We start from the raw sequence: 13,565 nt of genomic DNA, 5'->3' as shown, positions 1-13,565 counted from the left end.
ATGCTAAAAACTTACCAGTCTTTTAGAACATTTGCACTACTTTCCTCACTAGTCTATAAAAAAGACTTTTCCAAACTGTAGTTTTTAAGGCAGAGCAGCACCCTGGCTCACCTCTGAGGCCCTGTCTCCAAACTGAGCAAGTACTTTGGTCCGGTAATCAGGGATGATGCTCAAAGGATTGCTGGATAACATCACCTTCTCTAAGCACGGGAGGTTTCCAATATTCTTCACTTCATCAATCTGAAAGTATGGGAATAAAAGGGTGAATACAGACTGGTCAAAGGAAAATGAGCATGTAGACTGAGCGTTACTTGCACAGATCACATCCACACAATAACCAGCAAAAACTGCTACAGCCACTTCTACTTATTTGCAGTTTCACCCACAGCAAGAAATGGCTTGTGATCTAACACACAATTCCACACTGAAAGGCAACAGTTACCTGTTCTATTTTGTTGTTGCTTAGATCCAAGTTGACTAATGAGTACAGTTTGTTAAGACCACACAGCCTTTCCAGCTGATTTCCTGCTAAATTCAGAGTTTTGATGTTTCCCAGTTTTGTGTGAACACCTTCCAGAGACGTAAGTTTGTTGTAGGATAAGTCCAGGTGAACAAGGTTGTACAGATGCTACAACAGCACAGAAAATCCATGTCACATGTCAATTAAAATTGAACAATTGCAAAGATGCTGTATTATGGCTTGCTCATCTTTTTGTGCAAGTGTTCTCATGCTGGACACTACATAGCATGAAAAACACACCATGAAACTGTACATTACACAGGTTCAAGCTTGTAGAAAGGAAACTTCCTCAGCTGCATTTTTACCAACGTGGCAGTGAATTAAATTAAGAACTAAATGTTGTATGTCAATATTGACAAAGCAATTAAAATATCCAGAGCATGTAAGAAATGCACCATTAAAAAAATACTTGATGTTATGAAGAATAAGCAGTTTGGGCTTAAACTGTTCTCCATGAAGATGAACAATAAAATTCTGAAGCATGAAAATCTGTGTTCTAAGGTCTCTGGCATTTGGGGGGGGATATCACTTTCAAAAGCATTTACCTGTAAATTTTCTACCAGAGACACCCCATTGTGACTCAAATCCAGGAACTCAATCTTTGGGATTAATTTCTAGAAGAGAAAAAATACATGTGTTAAATGCACTTCAGCCTATATATCAAGCCATACTTCCTTCACTATCTGCTGACCAACAAGCAAAGGAAAGGTATTATCTAATATAGTCTCTCTTCTCAGCTTTTGGCATTTAAAAAGCATTCTGTATGACCTAGTGCAACAAAGAGTTAAATCTTGTTTTTAAGAAAACCAGGTTACTCTGAGGGGCACGGTTAAGTTTTAACTTGAATGAATAAAATTCTAAGTGGCCTATAGCTTTTAATAGTAAAAGCGTGTTTCAAAAAGTCAGTATATGGAAATGTTGCTTACAGAGCACAAAATGACAAACTTTTCTCCTTTAGCAAAGGAAATATCAAAGTTTTTCTAGAACGAATCCCCTCAGCATTAAGCTAACCAACATAAAGTGCAACTGAAAATCTTGCAGAAAAAAAGATAAAGAGAGCAAATGCAAAATTCCTGCTGTCTATAATGTGCCACAGATCAGTCACACTCTTTCCACAAAGAAAAATTATTTCTTACCACTGAATCATCAATTTCAGAGATGCTATTGTGACTCATATCCAAAGTTGTTAAAGTTCTCCACGTTGGGATAATTGCTGTCACTGGACAACTTGAAGTTGCATCCTCTGGCTCCCAATGATCAAACTCAGAGGCCTCAGGCACCAGGATTTCCTGTTTAAGACAAGCACACCAATGCAAGGCTCACATCTTCAGTGAAAGCTCATGGTTTTGGAAACAATCCCAACAACCTTATGTAAGTAAGCATCAAAAATGTCCCTGTGAAGGGACACATCCAAACACCTCCTTCACTTAAATCTGAGGTTCTGTAAGGTTAGCAAACCCTTACAGTTCCATGGTTTTAAGAACAAGACCTGCAAGAGGCAGTAAAGAAAACTACAAGGACTCCAAATGGATATTTCCACATTGTGCATGTTGGCTTTTCATGTGTTTTGAACACTCACCAGAAGTAGGAACTCACTCTTACCTTCATTGATGTTGCTGAAAATCGAACACTCAGTGTGGCCAGAGCATGTTTGGATGAAGTCAGCCCTTTGATAAGCTTTCCCCCACAATGACTGATCTGTTTTGGAAAAAAAAAAAATCACATTACAAAGTCAGAAAAGCTGGAACAGACAAATGAAACATGAAAGAGGCAGTTAAAAGCTTCAACAGCCAATTATCCAGTTATTTGGAAAGCAGTCACAGCACTCCCTTAAAATCTCCTGAGATTATCAGGTCAGAAATACATTTGGTAAAGCTAAAGCAAGAAATCAGAGACATAACTACAGAAAACAAATTCAAACATATATTTGAACAAAGCTTCTCCATTGACTTTCTACCTGTTCCATATATTCTTCAAGGTGAAACTACCCAGGCAGTTTAATGGGTTACAGCATTTTACTGTTACCAAAAAAAAAAGAGGTATCGCAAGCTATGGCTCTACCTGCAGACATATCTGGGTGTCATATGTCCTTTCTATCATAAAGAAAAAAATCACTGAAGAAGTGATGACACTAACCTAAGCATTTAACACACTAGTGAGCTAATTACACAGACTAAATTTAAGATTACAAACTTTTTTTCTGTAGCTCATTTTGAAGCAGTGTTACTGAAAAGCTGCTACAGCCTCTGTCCAGCAGACAGGTCCTTCCCTGCCCTCAGTCACACACCTTGTGCAACCATGAGAGCTGGCACATTTGCTCGTGTGCCAGGGAAACCACACTGAACTCACAGAGCTCCTGCCATTCTTGGCAAAGTTCTTTCAGGATTACCACCATTCATTTTTGGACAGAGTTTACTATAGGATGAAAATGTCAGTCTAGTGCCAGTCAATCCAAAGCTTTTCATGGATGTACAATTTCAAAAGTCTTTAAGATCTAAACCCCTTTTTCCCCACGCTCATGCTCACAGGAAAGGGGAAATACCCTCTCTGCCTTGTTCGACTCTCCCACTCTACAGTCCATTGTAGTTTCTTTTCCACATTAAAATGTCAATAATCACTGACTTCAGAAATCTGCTTAAGTTCTTAACCAACTCAGTCTCCTATCAATGAGACAAAAGAATTCACGTACTAGAAAAGGTGCAGCATCCACCAAAAGTGGACAGAATATAGACTGCATGACAAATTCTCTCTCTGGAAAGACTTGAAGTGCTTGAAGTATTTCTTAAATTACTCATTGAACAACTACTAGAAACCCTGATATTCACACTGAAAGCAGAGCAATGAAAAGGTTCTGCAAATTGTCAAGCAAGCAGCACTACACCCAAAAGTGCACTTTCACAGGCAAACTTAATGTCAGGACATTTTCACAAATGAAAAGTATATTTTCCAAATGAAAAGTACTTTGTAATAAACCTTGTAACATAACTTTGTTATAACCCATTGGTTAAATCTTCAAGGTAATGGAAAGCCAATTGGGTTTAGGTTTTGTGAATATACTGGAAATCACTTTTTTTAACAACACACACAGTACAAGCTATTATTCTAAACATTTAAATTTGACATCCTTATTGCAAAAAAAACATTGTTTCACAAATGAAGCAGTCCTTCTAAACTATGCACTTCCCAATTCTAGCAGCAAAACAAAGCACAGAATGACGAATTGTGAGATATATGCAGCAGACCTGGCATTTACAGAGCCTCTGTGAAATTATGAGCAGTATCTCAAGTCATACCTCTATTTGATAAAGCGATTTGAAAATAGACAGATCAAAAGGCAAGAGATGCTCCTGAATGTTACTGGTCCCAAAAGGTCCCCCTGTTCCAGTGACCTGCCATTTAAGACATGTAAGAACAGAGTTAGTGCACATAATCCAACTTGTCCACATTTCAGAGTCTTACACAGCCAATAGCACAAATAAGCAGCTTGGAAAGACAATCAAAGTTCCAAGCAATTTTTCAAGTATGGAATGATTCATGACACTTGCAAATTAACTCTTCAGGAAAAAAAGGCATTAGTTGTTCCAGTTAAATGCACTGAACTTGAAGTGCCACCTTGTGATTGCAGTCTGTAGCACACAAAAAACAATTCCATAAAAGCAAGGCTGACCAAGGCTTCATTCTCAGCTGACAAACCCAGAGCTGCATTCACTGAAAACAACTTCTTGAAACACGTGAACCCTCCAAGTCAGCACTGCCTTCAATTCCACTACAAGGGATGAAGATCAAGGTACTGACAAGATGGGTTTGAAGAAAACATTAACCACATCAATAAAAATGCATCTGATATTTCCATATGTTCATTGGATTCTGGCATCAGAGCATGTCAGCAGCCTAACAAACAGGTGGTTTCATTTATGTTTGGCGTGAATATAATTTTGGGAGAAAATTCTAAGGTTTTTCTCTGAGCTTGTGTATCTTACAAGCTCTGAATGTGCCCACTCACAAGCATTCAGAAGGGTTAGAAATTCTGCAGAAGATTTTTCTAAACAATAAGCTCTTCTCCAGCCAGAAAATCCTCCCTTCAGATGATTCCATACAGAGGATGGCAAAGGCAACTGAAGAGCCACAGGAACACCAGTACAGTTGTGGTTTTGCCTTCACAACTTCCCAAGTGCTCCAGAGAAGCTTCCCCTGATCCACCACTTGGTTTCAGCTTTGAATACACCATACACTTAAAAAGCTCTTCATGTAATAAAACGGCTAAAAAGAGTTTGAGTCATAGCAAGCAGTGTTTAAAAAAAAAATTAGGGAAAGTCTTTTCAGTTCACTTATTTGGCAAAAAAAAAAAAATCAAATTGGCTCCAGACAAAAATCTGTTCTGAGGCCATTTTACATTTAATCTGAAATGGTACTTTAGCTAGAAACTCAGGGCCATCTCATCTATGAAACTGAGGCTTTTTTTAGTGTTTTGTTTTTAACTTTCACATGCAGTTAAAGTGAGAAAGGGGACAAGACATATAAATACACATATGCATGTGTATACATATACACTGGCCTGCCCACGGTGTCTGCAAAGAAAGAAAGGTTGAAGAGAGTAATATTTATCTCTCTGCCCATCCCAAACTGCACCCAGATTCTGTGGCTGCCTCTACACAGAGAGCACTGCTGAAAAGACCACATCACACAGCAAACACCTTGGTTAGGGAGCAACGTCTGTATTGAAGCATAAGCACCTAACACTGACCTCTAAATGCTTGTAGGTGTTTACCAGTACAGCTCTCATCCATTCACATCAAAATTATGCTAAGCATCATGTTAGTCTGGTAGAAACAACATCTCCAGTACCTGTGCAAGCACAGCTCACCTTCAGATACTTGAGTCTACAAGTGAAATCCAGAATATGCCCTAGGTCTGTTTTGGCATCTCCATTAGCACAGGTGGGTTTGCCCTGCAGCAGCTGCTGTGTGACAGCGTACAACTGCAGGGGTCTGATGGTGAAGACTTCTCCTGCCATCAACAGCTGCTCTCCTGAAAAACAGGAGGATGGGATCAAACACAAGGCTGCAAGGGTCACAAAGGAATAAATGGTACATGGAAATTAAATGTTTGTCATTTATACTCCAAGCTCACAACTGAGGTACCAAAATAATGTCATTTTCTGTCAGTTTAAACTAGCACAGCTGAATTAAGGGGTTTGTTTTTTATAACACCAGAATAATCCAGGTGTTCAAATAGGTACAAGCCTCAAGCTTCTAATGCAACTAGTAGCAATTTCCATCAATCTTAACAGGACTGGAATCAAAGATCATTTACATAATTTAAGAGTTACTAAACTTTTTCTGAGATACCTCTAAGTTTATAGCATTTAGGACTTTTTCTATCCAGGAATCACAGCATCTACCATCTAAAATACAGACCTTGCATCTTCTGCTATGCTGCCTAAATGAAGACTTGCAGTAAATATGTTTTTTGCAGAGTGTGAGGACTTTCAAAGCAAACTCCCAGAACAGAAAATGCCTTATGTAATAATAATTTTACAATCCCATTTCATTCTAGGAACAGTAGAATGCAGCATCCAAGAGCCTTTCTGAAGGCACCACAAAAGTAAATGTACATTGTGACAGTTGGAACACACACCAGTTTGACTTCATGGACAAGAAAGCATCAGCTTTCATGATAAGCAGAGTTCTCAGAAATGCTCTGAGGAGTAAAATTCCCTTCAGCTTCAGTGGGAGCAAGACCAAGAGCCCAGCTGTACATTACTGGAAGGCTACACTAACACAAAGCAGTCATACATCAATGATTCTCCTATCAGTGAGACTGCAGGCACTACAAAGTCAGGAAGGATTTCTTCAGGAGCTTCCTTAAAATGTTCCAAATTTGCTGAACAGACCCTCTGAGACGGCTTCACCTAAAGTTAATTTTGTGCCAGAACAATCTGAAATGCCATGGTGAAACATGCTTCACCCTATGGCCTCAGCCAACTGGAATTATACTGTAGCATCTTGCATGTCCTTCAAAACAAAAATAGCACAGGTTAATCATTTCACATGCCTCCTGCTGTTAATGGAGTAGCTGGAGCTGTTGCAGTTTTACAGTAAGAGCATTTCACTTTCATCTGCCAGCCTCAGAAAAGCACATCCTTTAATTAACTGACCAGAAGGTCTCCCGTTTCCTGAATTCTGGAAGAATAATATTTAGATATATAAAATGATCTCTTGCATTTAATACACGCTATACCAGGGCTCACTGACACAAACCAAACTTCCTTACAGGTTACACTAAAACATACTGAATCAGAAAGCTTAGCAAAAGCTTCTGATCACCAGTACCACATCCTGTCCCTTGAGGTCCTTTTCAAAACCTAAATTCACCAATTTCTTTCCTTTCCAAAAGTAGGTGAAGAGAAAGAAGGGAAAGAAAGTGTAACAGTCTGATATGGAAGATCACTGTCTGGAGGTAAAATATCAGGTATGTGAATACATGCACACAGAGGAAAACATTCCTAGTTAAATACTTGCAAGTTCTTTACCTTTATGGAAGAGCTCCTCAGCCAATGCAGCAGTGATCCCATTGATCTCCTACAAAGAAAAAATCATTGCAATGAAATTATTTACATACTTATAGTGTCAATTTTTCAATGTGTACCTTTGCTGAAGTCTCCTTTTTTTTTCTTTGCTGCAGTACAGGACTTTGATTTTTAAGCTGATATCAGATGTCTTACAGATTTCTTTGTAGCTTGAAAATGCTTAATAAAAAGTACTTGAAATTATTTTATTTCATATGTTTTTTATTTCTGAGATGAAAGATGTTGAACTACATTTCAATAATCACATCCTGCATATATTAGAAATGGGCAGCAGCAACTAGAGAAAGTATTACTAGACATCATCAGCCCAACTGGAAAGCTCTGTTTTGAAGAAAATATTACAAGTTTAGCATTCTTCAAGTTTACATATTAAAGACTATCCTAATGCATCAAGCACTCAACGTTTCCTCAGAATATCACTAATACAAAGAAAACTTCAGATTTACAGGCCTACAGGGAAGGAAAGATATATAAAAAGTAATCAGTCTTCTGGACTTCAACTCTACCTACTCTGCTTGCTGCAGAGTAATTCAACCCCCCCTTTTTCCCATCCTCCATTTTCAGCCTCCTGGACCCACCCATTCAACCTCCATTGCCAGGTGCACAAAGATCAGCACAAGTATTTCCCACCTGGGCACACCTCTCTCCACAAAAAACAACTGCTCTATGCAAGTCCAGAAATAGTTCTGAGCACTTCCAACAGTTCCCTCTCAAAGGCCCCCAGAAAGAGCAAAATAAAACTCTCTGTGAGAGTGAAGCTTTCCCTAGACATACACATCTCCTTTGAAGGTAGCTGCAAAGCATAAACAGATATTATGGATCAACACAAAATGAATATTTCATGAGTTTACTTTGCTGACAAATACCTCATGATTCATAACAAGGGAATACATCCACAGGACATCTGCAGCAGACAGCTCAGCTCGTTTGATGAGGCAAGAATTTTAGAACAGCACATTCTTAGTGTAACTGAAACCCCACTCACTGAGGACGAACAAAGCCTCCTCACCACAGTTTTGAGAACAACAAGCTCAAAACTGTATTCCAAACAAAATTAAATAATTCTGGTTGTCATTTGAATAAGCCAATTACACTCATCTGGCAAGCACAGACTTAATTGAAAACTATACTCTGTATCCCTTTTGTCATCTGGGACAGAGCTGAAATTTTTTCTACATTCATTATTGGAACAAGATTATGACTGGGACTGTTCAGTGACTAGCAGGCAAAAAAAAAAAAAAGGAACTATTCCTGTCAGATCTACAAGAGACTTCTGTCTTGGCTCTAACTACTCATATGCATCACACCCACAGAAGTCCATTGTTTGCAGGTGTCTCTGAACAGCAGTTTGTGGGTGTTCAATGCTTTTCTTGCAAAACCTTTTATCTGTAAGTTAACAATTGAAATCTGCTCAGATGACAAAGTACAAGACAGTGCAACAAAACAAGCATCCCCCTATCACTGAGACATCCTTCTCAATGTCAAAGTAACAATAGAGTTCTAGATTGCTGTCACATGCAACTGTTTCTCTTTACTAAACTGCATCTGTTACAAATAAAGGCTTCAAAGTGGTTTTAATGTATTTATGATATTTCTACTCGATTTAGTTCCATTAACCTGGGAAATAAAATTAATAATCCCTATTGGTAATACAAAAAAGAATAGGCAAAACATATTGCAGCCTTCCTCCACCAGCTATGGAGGCAGTATCAGGGATTATGATGGCTCCAGTATGTACATGAGTTGTCTGGTAACAAAAATATTTTAAAAGATCAAAGTTCCACAGAAAGGTCATTTTCCAGTAGAATTGCTGTGGTAAATATTTAGCTTTTTTGCTGAATAACTAACACATTTTTGTAAATATTTAAAAGTATCCTAAAGTTCCAAAGAAAAAAAACGAGTTTACAACTAAGTAAGAATCCCCCTAGAGCAGAGAAATGCAGATTAAGCAAGGACTTCACTCTGAATACAAAAGTGCAGTACAGAAACAGAGAAGCATTCATATCCAAATACTGCTAGTTCCCTGGAAAATTAAAAAAAAATAAAATATGAACACTACAACAAAAGGAAGAAAATAGTCTTCCCAAAAAACAAGAGTAGGTAGGAGGAACTTCTGCCTGCATAAAACCGTAGCTGAAGTTACAATACTAAAACATTAATGAAACAGGCATCATTTACAGGACAGAGCAGCCACAGAACAGAAAAATTATGCAACTTACTGGTGATCAGGAATTTTTGCTCCATCTGAACAGAACTGTCCCTACATTGTCACACATTTTTAATACATTTAAAACCTCTAATCCATTTCAGAGTGCTTGATAGTGACAAACCAGTGCTTCTCTCTCAAATCTGCAGGGCAGTAGCAACACCATGAGGTAAACCTACTATTTTTATCTAAGCCAAACTCTGAAGTCTCACCAGGATAATAATGTTCATGTAACATGACTAAAACAGGTTTTACTTTCTTACTAAAACTTAATTAACACACCTAATGGACCACTTGTGACTCATTTCTGAAGTCTTCCTGTGAAACTAGGAAGGGCCTTCTCAGCATGTCCCACCCCAAAGCAATTACTGCTCCTTCCTTCCATTCAGTTCTCCAGTGCATTATCCTCTTTATGAAGCTCATTCTCCCCCCTTACATATTGCAAAAAAAAAAAAAAAAAAGCCTAATTATACACAAGAGATGAACAAAACAAATTGCAGTCTGAACATGAAATCGAGTAATTGCTTCTTGCTTCAAGCATCCTTTACGGTAACATCCTGGCTGCTGGCTGGAGCTATTCCTCCAAAGGCCACTCCATCAGTGTGTTTTCCATGGAGAAGCACCATTTGTCTTCATCTGGGCTACTGGAAACTGTTTCAGTGTGAACCACAGCTCTAACCATTAGCCACTAAGTAGGGGGGGGGTGTGGATCAATTATGCAATGCTCACTTGAGAGCCAGCACTATTGACTTCAGACTGACAACCAATTCAGCTCCATGTTTATTCATAGCTTCCAACTGTCCTGCCAGCATTTATTTTCTCCACTTAAGAGTCCCTGCCCACACCACTTCCCAGCAAAGTACCTACTGCAATAAAAAGTGGTGTCAAAAATCTTTAAAAATGTGCTTTGTTTGTTACATTGTGCAAAATGTTGAAAAAGTACTGTTTCAGCTAATTCATGAAGATTCCACACAATTCTCGCCAAGTCAGAGAACTAGGGAAAGACACTGAGGCCTCTATTCAGAACACTAAAAACATAACTTACATATAAATGAAAGTGTAGGAAGTGTGACAAGACTTTTGGAGCAGTAACAGGGAATTTGAGCAGCAGGGTTTGCAGGTAGACCTCTAATTCCTTTTGTCTTTTCTCCACCAGGCTTTTGGAATTTTTTCCAATGATCTTCTTTGGAGGTAACAGATTTTTATCTATTTTCTTTTCTGAAACAAGCTGAAAGACAAAGACCAGAGTTACTACCTGAATCACCATCTGAACTTGCACAAAAGATGCAATGGAAGAGCATGTTGCCTGATATCCTGCTAAGATCCAAAAGTAAAATTACTTCAGTAAATTTAGCTACTGGCTTCAAAGCATTAGGTATTTTCAGAAAGAACATTTTGTCATAGAACGATAAAGAAGTTTAATAACAGTCTCTTCTGACAGAATCACTCACAGTACCACAGAGCAGACTGTAACCAACGTGATAAAGCAACAGAATAACCAGAGCATTTCTGAGAGAGCAGCACAGTCATGAATAAATTGGACTTTCCCTTATTTTCACTTGTTTGTTATCAGCACTGGTTAATAACTGCCCATGTTACTTTAAGGATATCTTTTTCATCCACCCCATCCAGTGGAGACTTTGTTCCAATCCAGCTTTTGGTTACCAGATCAGCTGGTTATAAACATGATTCTTAGCTAAAGAAGTTCAATGAACTGCCCTCTCTGACACAAACTTCCATCCAAGGCTAACGCTGGCCAGGCCAAGCTCTCCCAGTTCAAGAGGGGAATGTAACAGAGGCAAGTAATTGTTCACACAAAAAGGATTTAGTCTGCAGTTCAGGTGGTATCTGGCAGATATTCTTTCTCTTTACTGAGGAAAGAATTTGCATAAACTAGAACTACATGAACTGTCCAATGCTTTGTAAGAGACCAAGGCCACTGTTTTAATCCTCTTACCTTTTCATGCAGGTCATGGAAATCACTGTAACGATGTTTGACTGTCCACTGATGATTGCCAACACTGACCTGAATAATGTACACCTGAAAGGGAGAAAGTCAAGTAAGGGAACTGCAAAGCATTTGCCTTAAAGAGAAGTGACTGGCAGACAGGCTGGTTAGTGGAGCACTGCAAGGTGATCCTACACTCTGAAAGTATCACAGCTAAGCCAAACCAAGGTGACTTTGCTGATGTAGGCCCCTTATCTCATTCACGAGGCTGCTCCACACACAAGAACACGCAGATGCCTCCATGTAAAGCAAGGCTTTCACTTCTGCAACCCAAAGGTTAATAACCAAGGTCTCCAAGCTACTTCTTTTTCTGAAGGTTTCTGCTGACTGAAGTTGGTATTCACAGCTATCCACAAGCCTGAGGCAGCAGCATCCCTTCTTCCATCTACCAAGTTCCACAACGGGCAAAGGATCTTGCTAAGTTCCTGCTGTCCCTTCAGTTAATCAGAAATCTGGAGCTTAACCCTTGAGAAATGTAGACAAATCCTCTCGTTGGGTGGATGATATTTTACTCTTTTTAGGTTAAAGCACACAAGACAGCTTCCTGAGAGTTACAACTGTGCCCAAAGAATCACTACAATTATCTAAAGCAACCCCACATTTCCTTGCATGAAACTAAGTATTTTTAGCCATGCATGTACCAAACAAGGATTTTCACTGTAGGTGACTTTCTGGACTGAATAGCACTGGTTCTGCAGACAACTCAGTCTACCTTTGGATATGCCAGAAACAAGACATCCCAAAGAAATTCTAAAGATACAAAATGAAACACAAATTAGAAAATGAACAAGGCTCTGCAAAACCAGTTCTACAGCTACTTGAAAACAACAAATTAAATAAACTGTATTATCCAATCCAACTATACTCCTTAGGGAAGACACTAACTCATAATCAAATCTTGAAAGCATTTAATACAGTTGAGAACTTGCTTACTACCACAGATCACACAGAGCTGACTCACAGCTGCTCTGAGAATGATGCACATCCAGTTGCTAAACCCACTTGAGAAAACAAAAAGCATCAAGACTTTCGATCTGTTACGTAAAAGCCCAGTTTTCACATACTGTTAGTGCAGACCAGCACGTTGTCAAACACTACATAGAATACCAGTTGCATTTCAAAAGATGAGCTACAGCTCATGCCAGTTTTAATTTTGTGAGCATCTGACACTGCCTCGCTGAACAAAACCCAAGTCCTAAAGAGACCTGACTCAAGATGTCTGACCGGTGCCCGCAGCAAGGGACACGTCAGTGCTGGAAGGAGCCTGCACACACAGATGAGGCTGCACACACAGATGAGTGCCCACAGAGAATCACAGACTCAATTAAGGCCTGTGCCTGCTTTCCCACCACACTGTGTTGGGAAACAGCAGATCAGGATTAATCACTGGGCTGGTGACAAACTAGAACAGGAATAACCCAAGTGCTCCAAAGCACCTCACAAGCCCGAGGAAAGCAAGGAGAGACTTAAAGAAACTGAAGTTACAAGTAAAGGAGCACTACATTTAAAAGCCATAATAAAAAGACCAGTTCTTTTGAAAAGCTAAACTACGGGAGATCAAGTGGCAAATCTAAATGCACATTAAGTACACACGGCATAAAACCTCAGATTAGACCCACTGGTAACACAGTAACTCCACAACTGATACCTGAGGAGATGAGGAAGGAATGCCCCTCTTTGTACAGAACACAGTCTGGGTAAATATATAATAAGGGTTTCATATCCTTTTGCTGAAATGGCAAGCACTGAGCACTTCTAGACACGCAGCCCTTGGCCAAATGGATAGTGTGGTCAGGAAACTACCTGTTAGAGGCAGTGTTTACATGGAGTGATACAATTCCTCAAATTAAGTCTGTAAGAGCTGTAGCATTCCCCATTAAGGCAGCCAGAGCAGGCAGTACACATTCACCCCTCAAACAGCATCAGTATGCAGAAAGACAGCAACTTATCTCACATCAATCCACAAGCTGCCATTACCTTGAAGAACAATACAAATGTTTATGTGCTCCAAAGACTTCTGCCAGTACAGAAAGAAATAATTTTAAAGAAAAAAACCCCCTTAGATATCTCACTTTTTGAGGACCTTAAGTTCATCTTCAATGAATTTTCAGTGCACTAATATGACAAGGCTGACAGTTGATGTTGAGGTTCTCCAAGGGCTGCTTACCTGTCACTCCAAGTGCTAAAGGCGTTCAGGGAGAGATGATGAAATTCTCACACTGCACTGTCTCCCAGACAGAAA

The 13,565-nt window shown here is 39.2% G+C and overlaps 1 protein-coding gene across 3 annotated transcripts in view; it reads right to left on the bottom strand.

The window, feature by feature from the left end:
• NISCH (nischarin) overlaps positions 1–13,565 on the bottom strand; it is a 28,992-nt gene that overhangs the window by 11,951 nt on the left and 3,476 nt on the right. For all 3 annotated transcript variants that reach the window (XM_027727184.2, XM_039379003.1, XM_039379001.1), the window contains exons 2-11: positions 11,273–11,356; positions 10,361–10,543; positions 7,053–7,101; positions 5,385–5,548; positions 3,814–3,909; positions 2,123–2,218; positions 1,657–1,809; positions 1,066–1,134; positions 443–628; positions 112–240 (exon numbers count right to left, since the gene is read on the bottom strand). In XM_027727184.2, coding sequence (XP_027582985.2) covers positions 112–240; positions 443–628; positions 1,066–1,134; positions 1,657–1,809; positions 2,123–2,218; positions 3,814–3,909; positions 5,385–5,548; positions 7,053–7,101; positions 10,361–10,543; positions 11,273–11,356 — 1,209 coding nt within the window. The remainder of the gene's footprint in view (positions 1–111; positions 241–442; positions 629–1,065; positions 1,135–1,656; positions 1,810–2,122; positions 2,219–3,813; positions 3,910–5,384; positions 5,549–7,052; positions 7,102–10,360; positions 10,544–11,272; positions 11,357–13,565) is intronic.

The sequence above is a fragment of the Pipra filicauda genome, unplaced genomic scaffold (assembly GCF_003945595.2).
Source record: "Pipra filicauda isolate LSUMZ 115617 unplaced genomic scaffold, ASM394559v2 scaffold103_size3290846_pilon, whole genome shotgun sequence".
NCBI classification, from domain to species: Eukaryota; Metazoa; Chordata; class Aves; order Passeriformes; family Pipridae; genus Pipra; species Pipra filicauda.
Note: the sequence above shows the minus strand (reverse complement) of the source record. Positions and strands in the feature narration are given on the sequence as shown.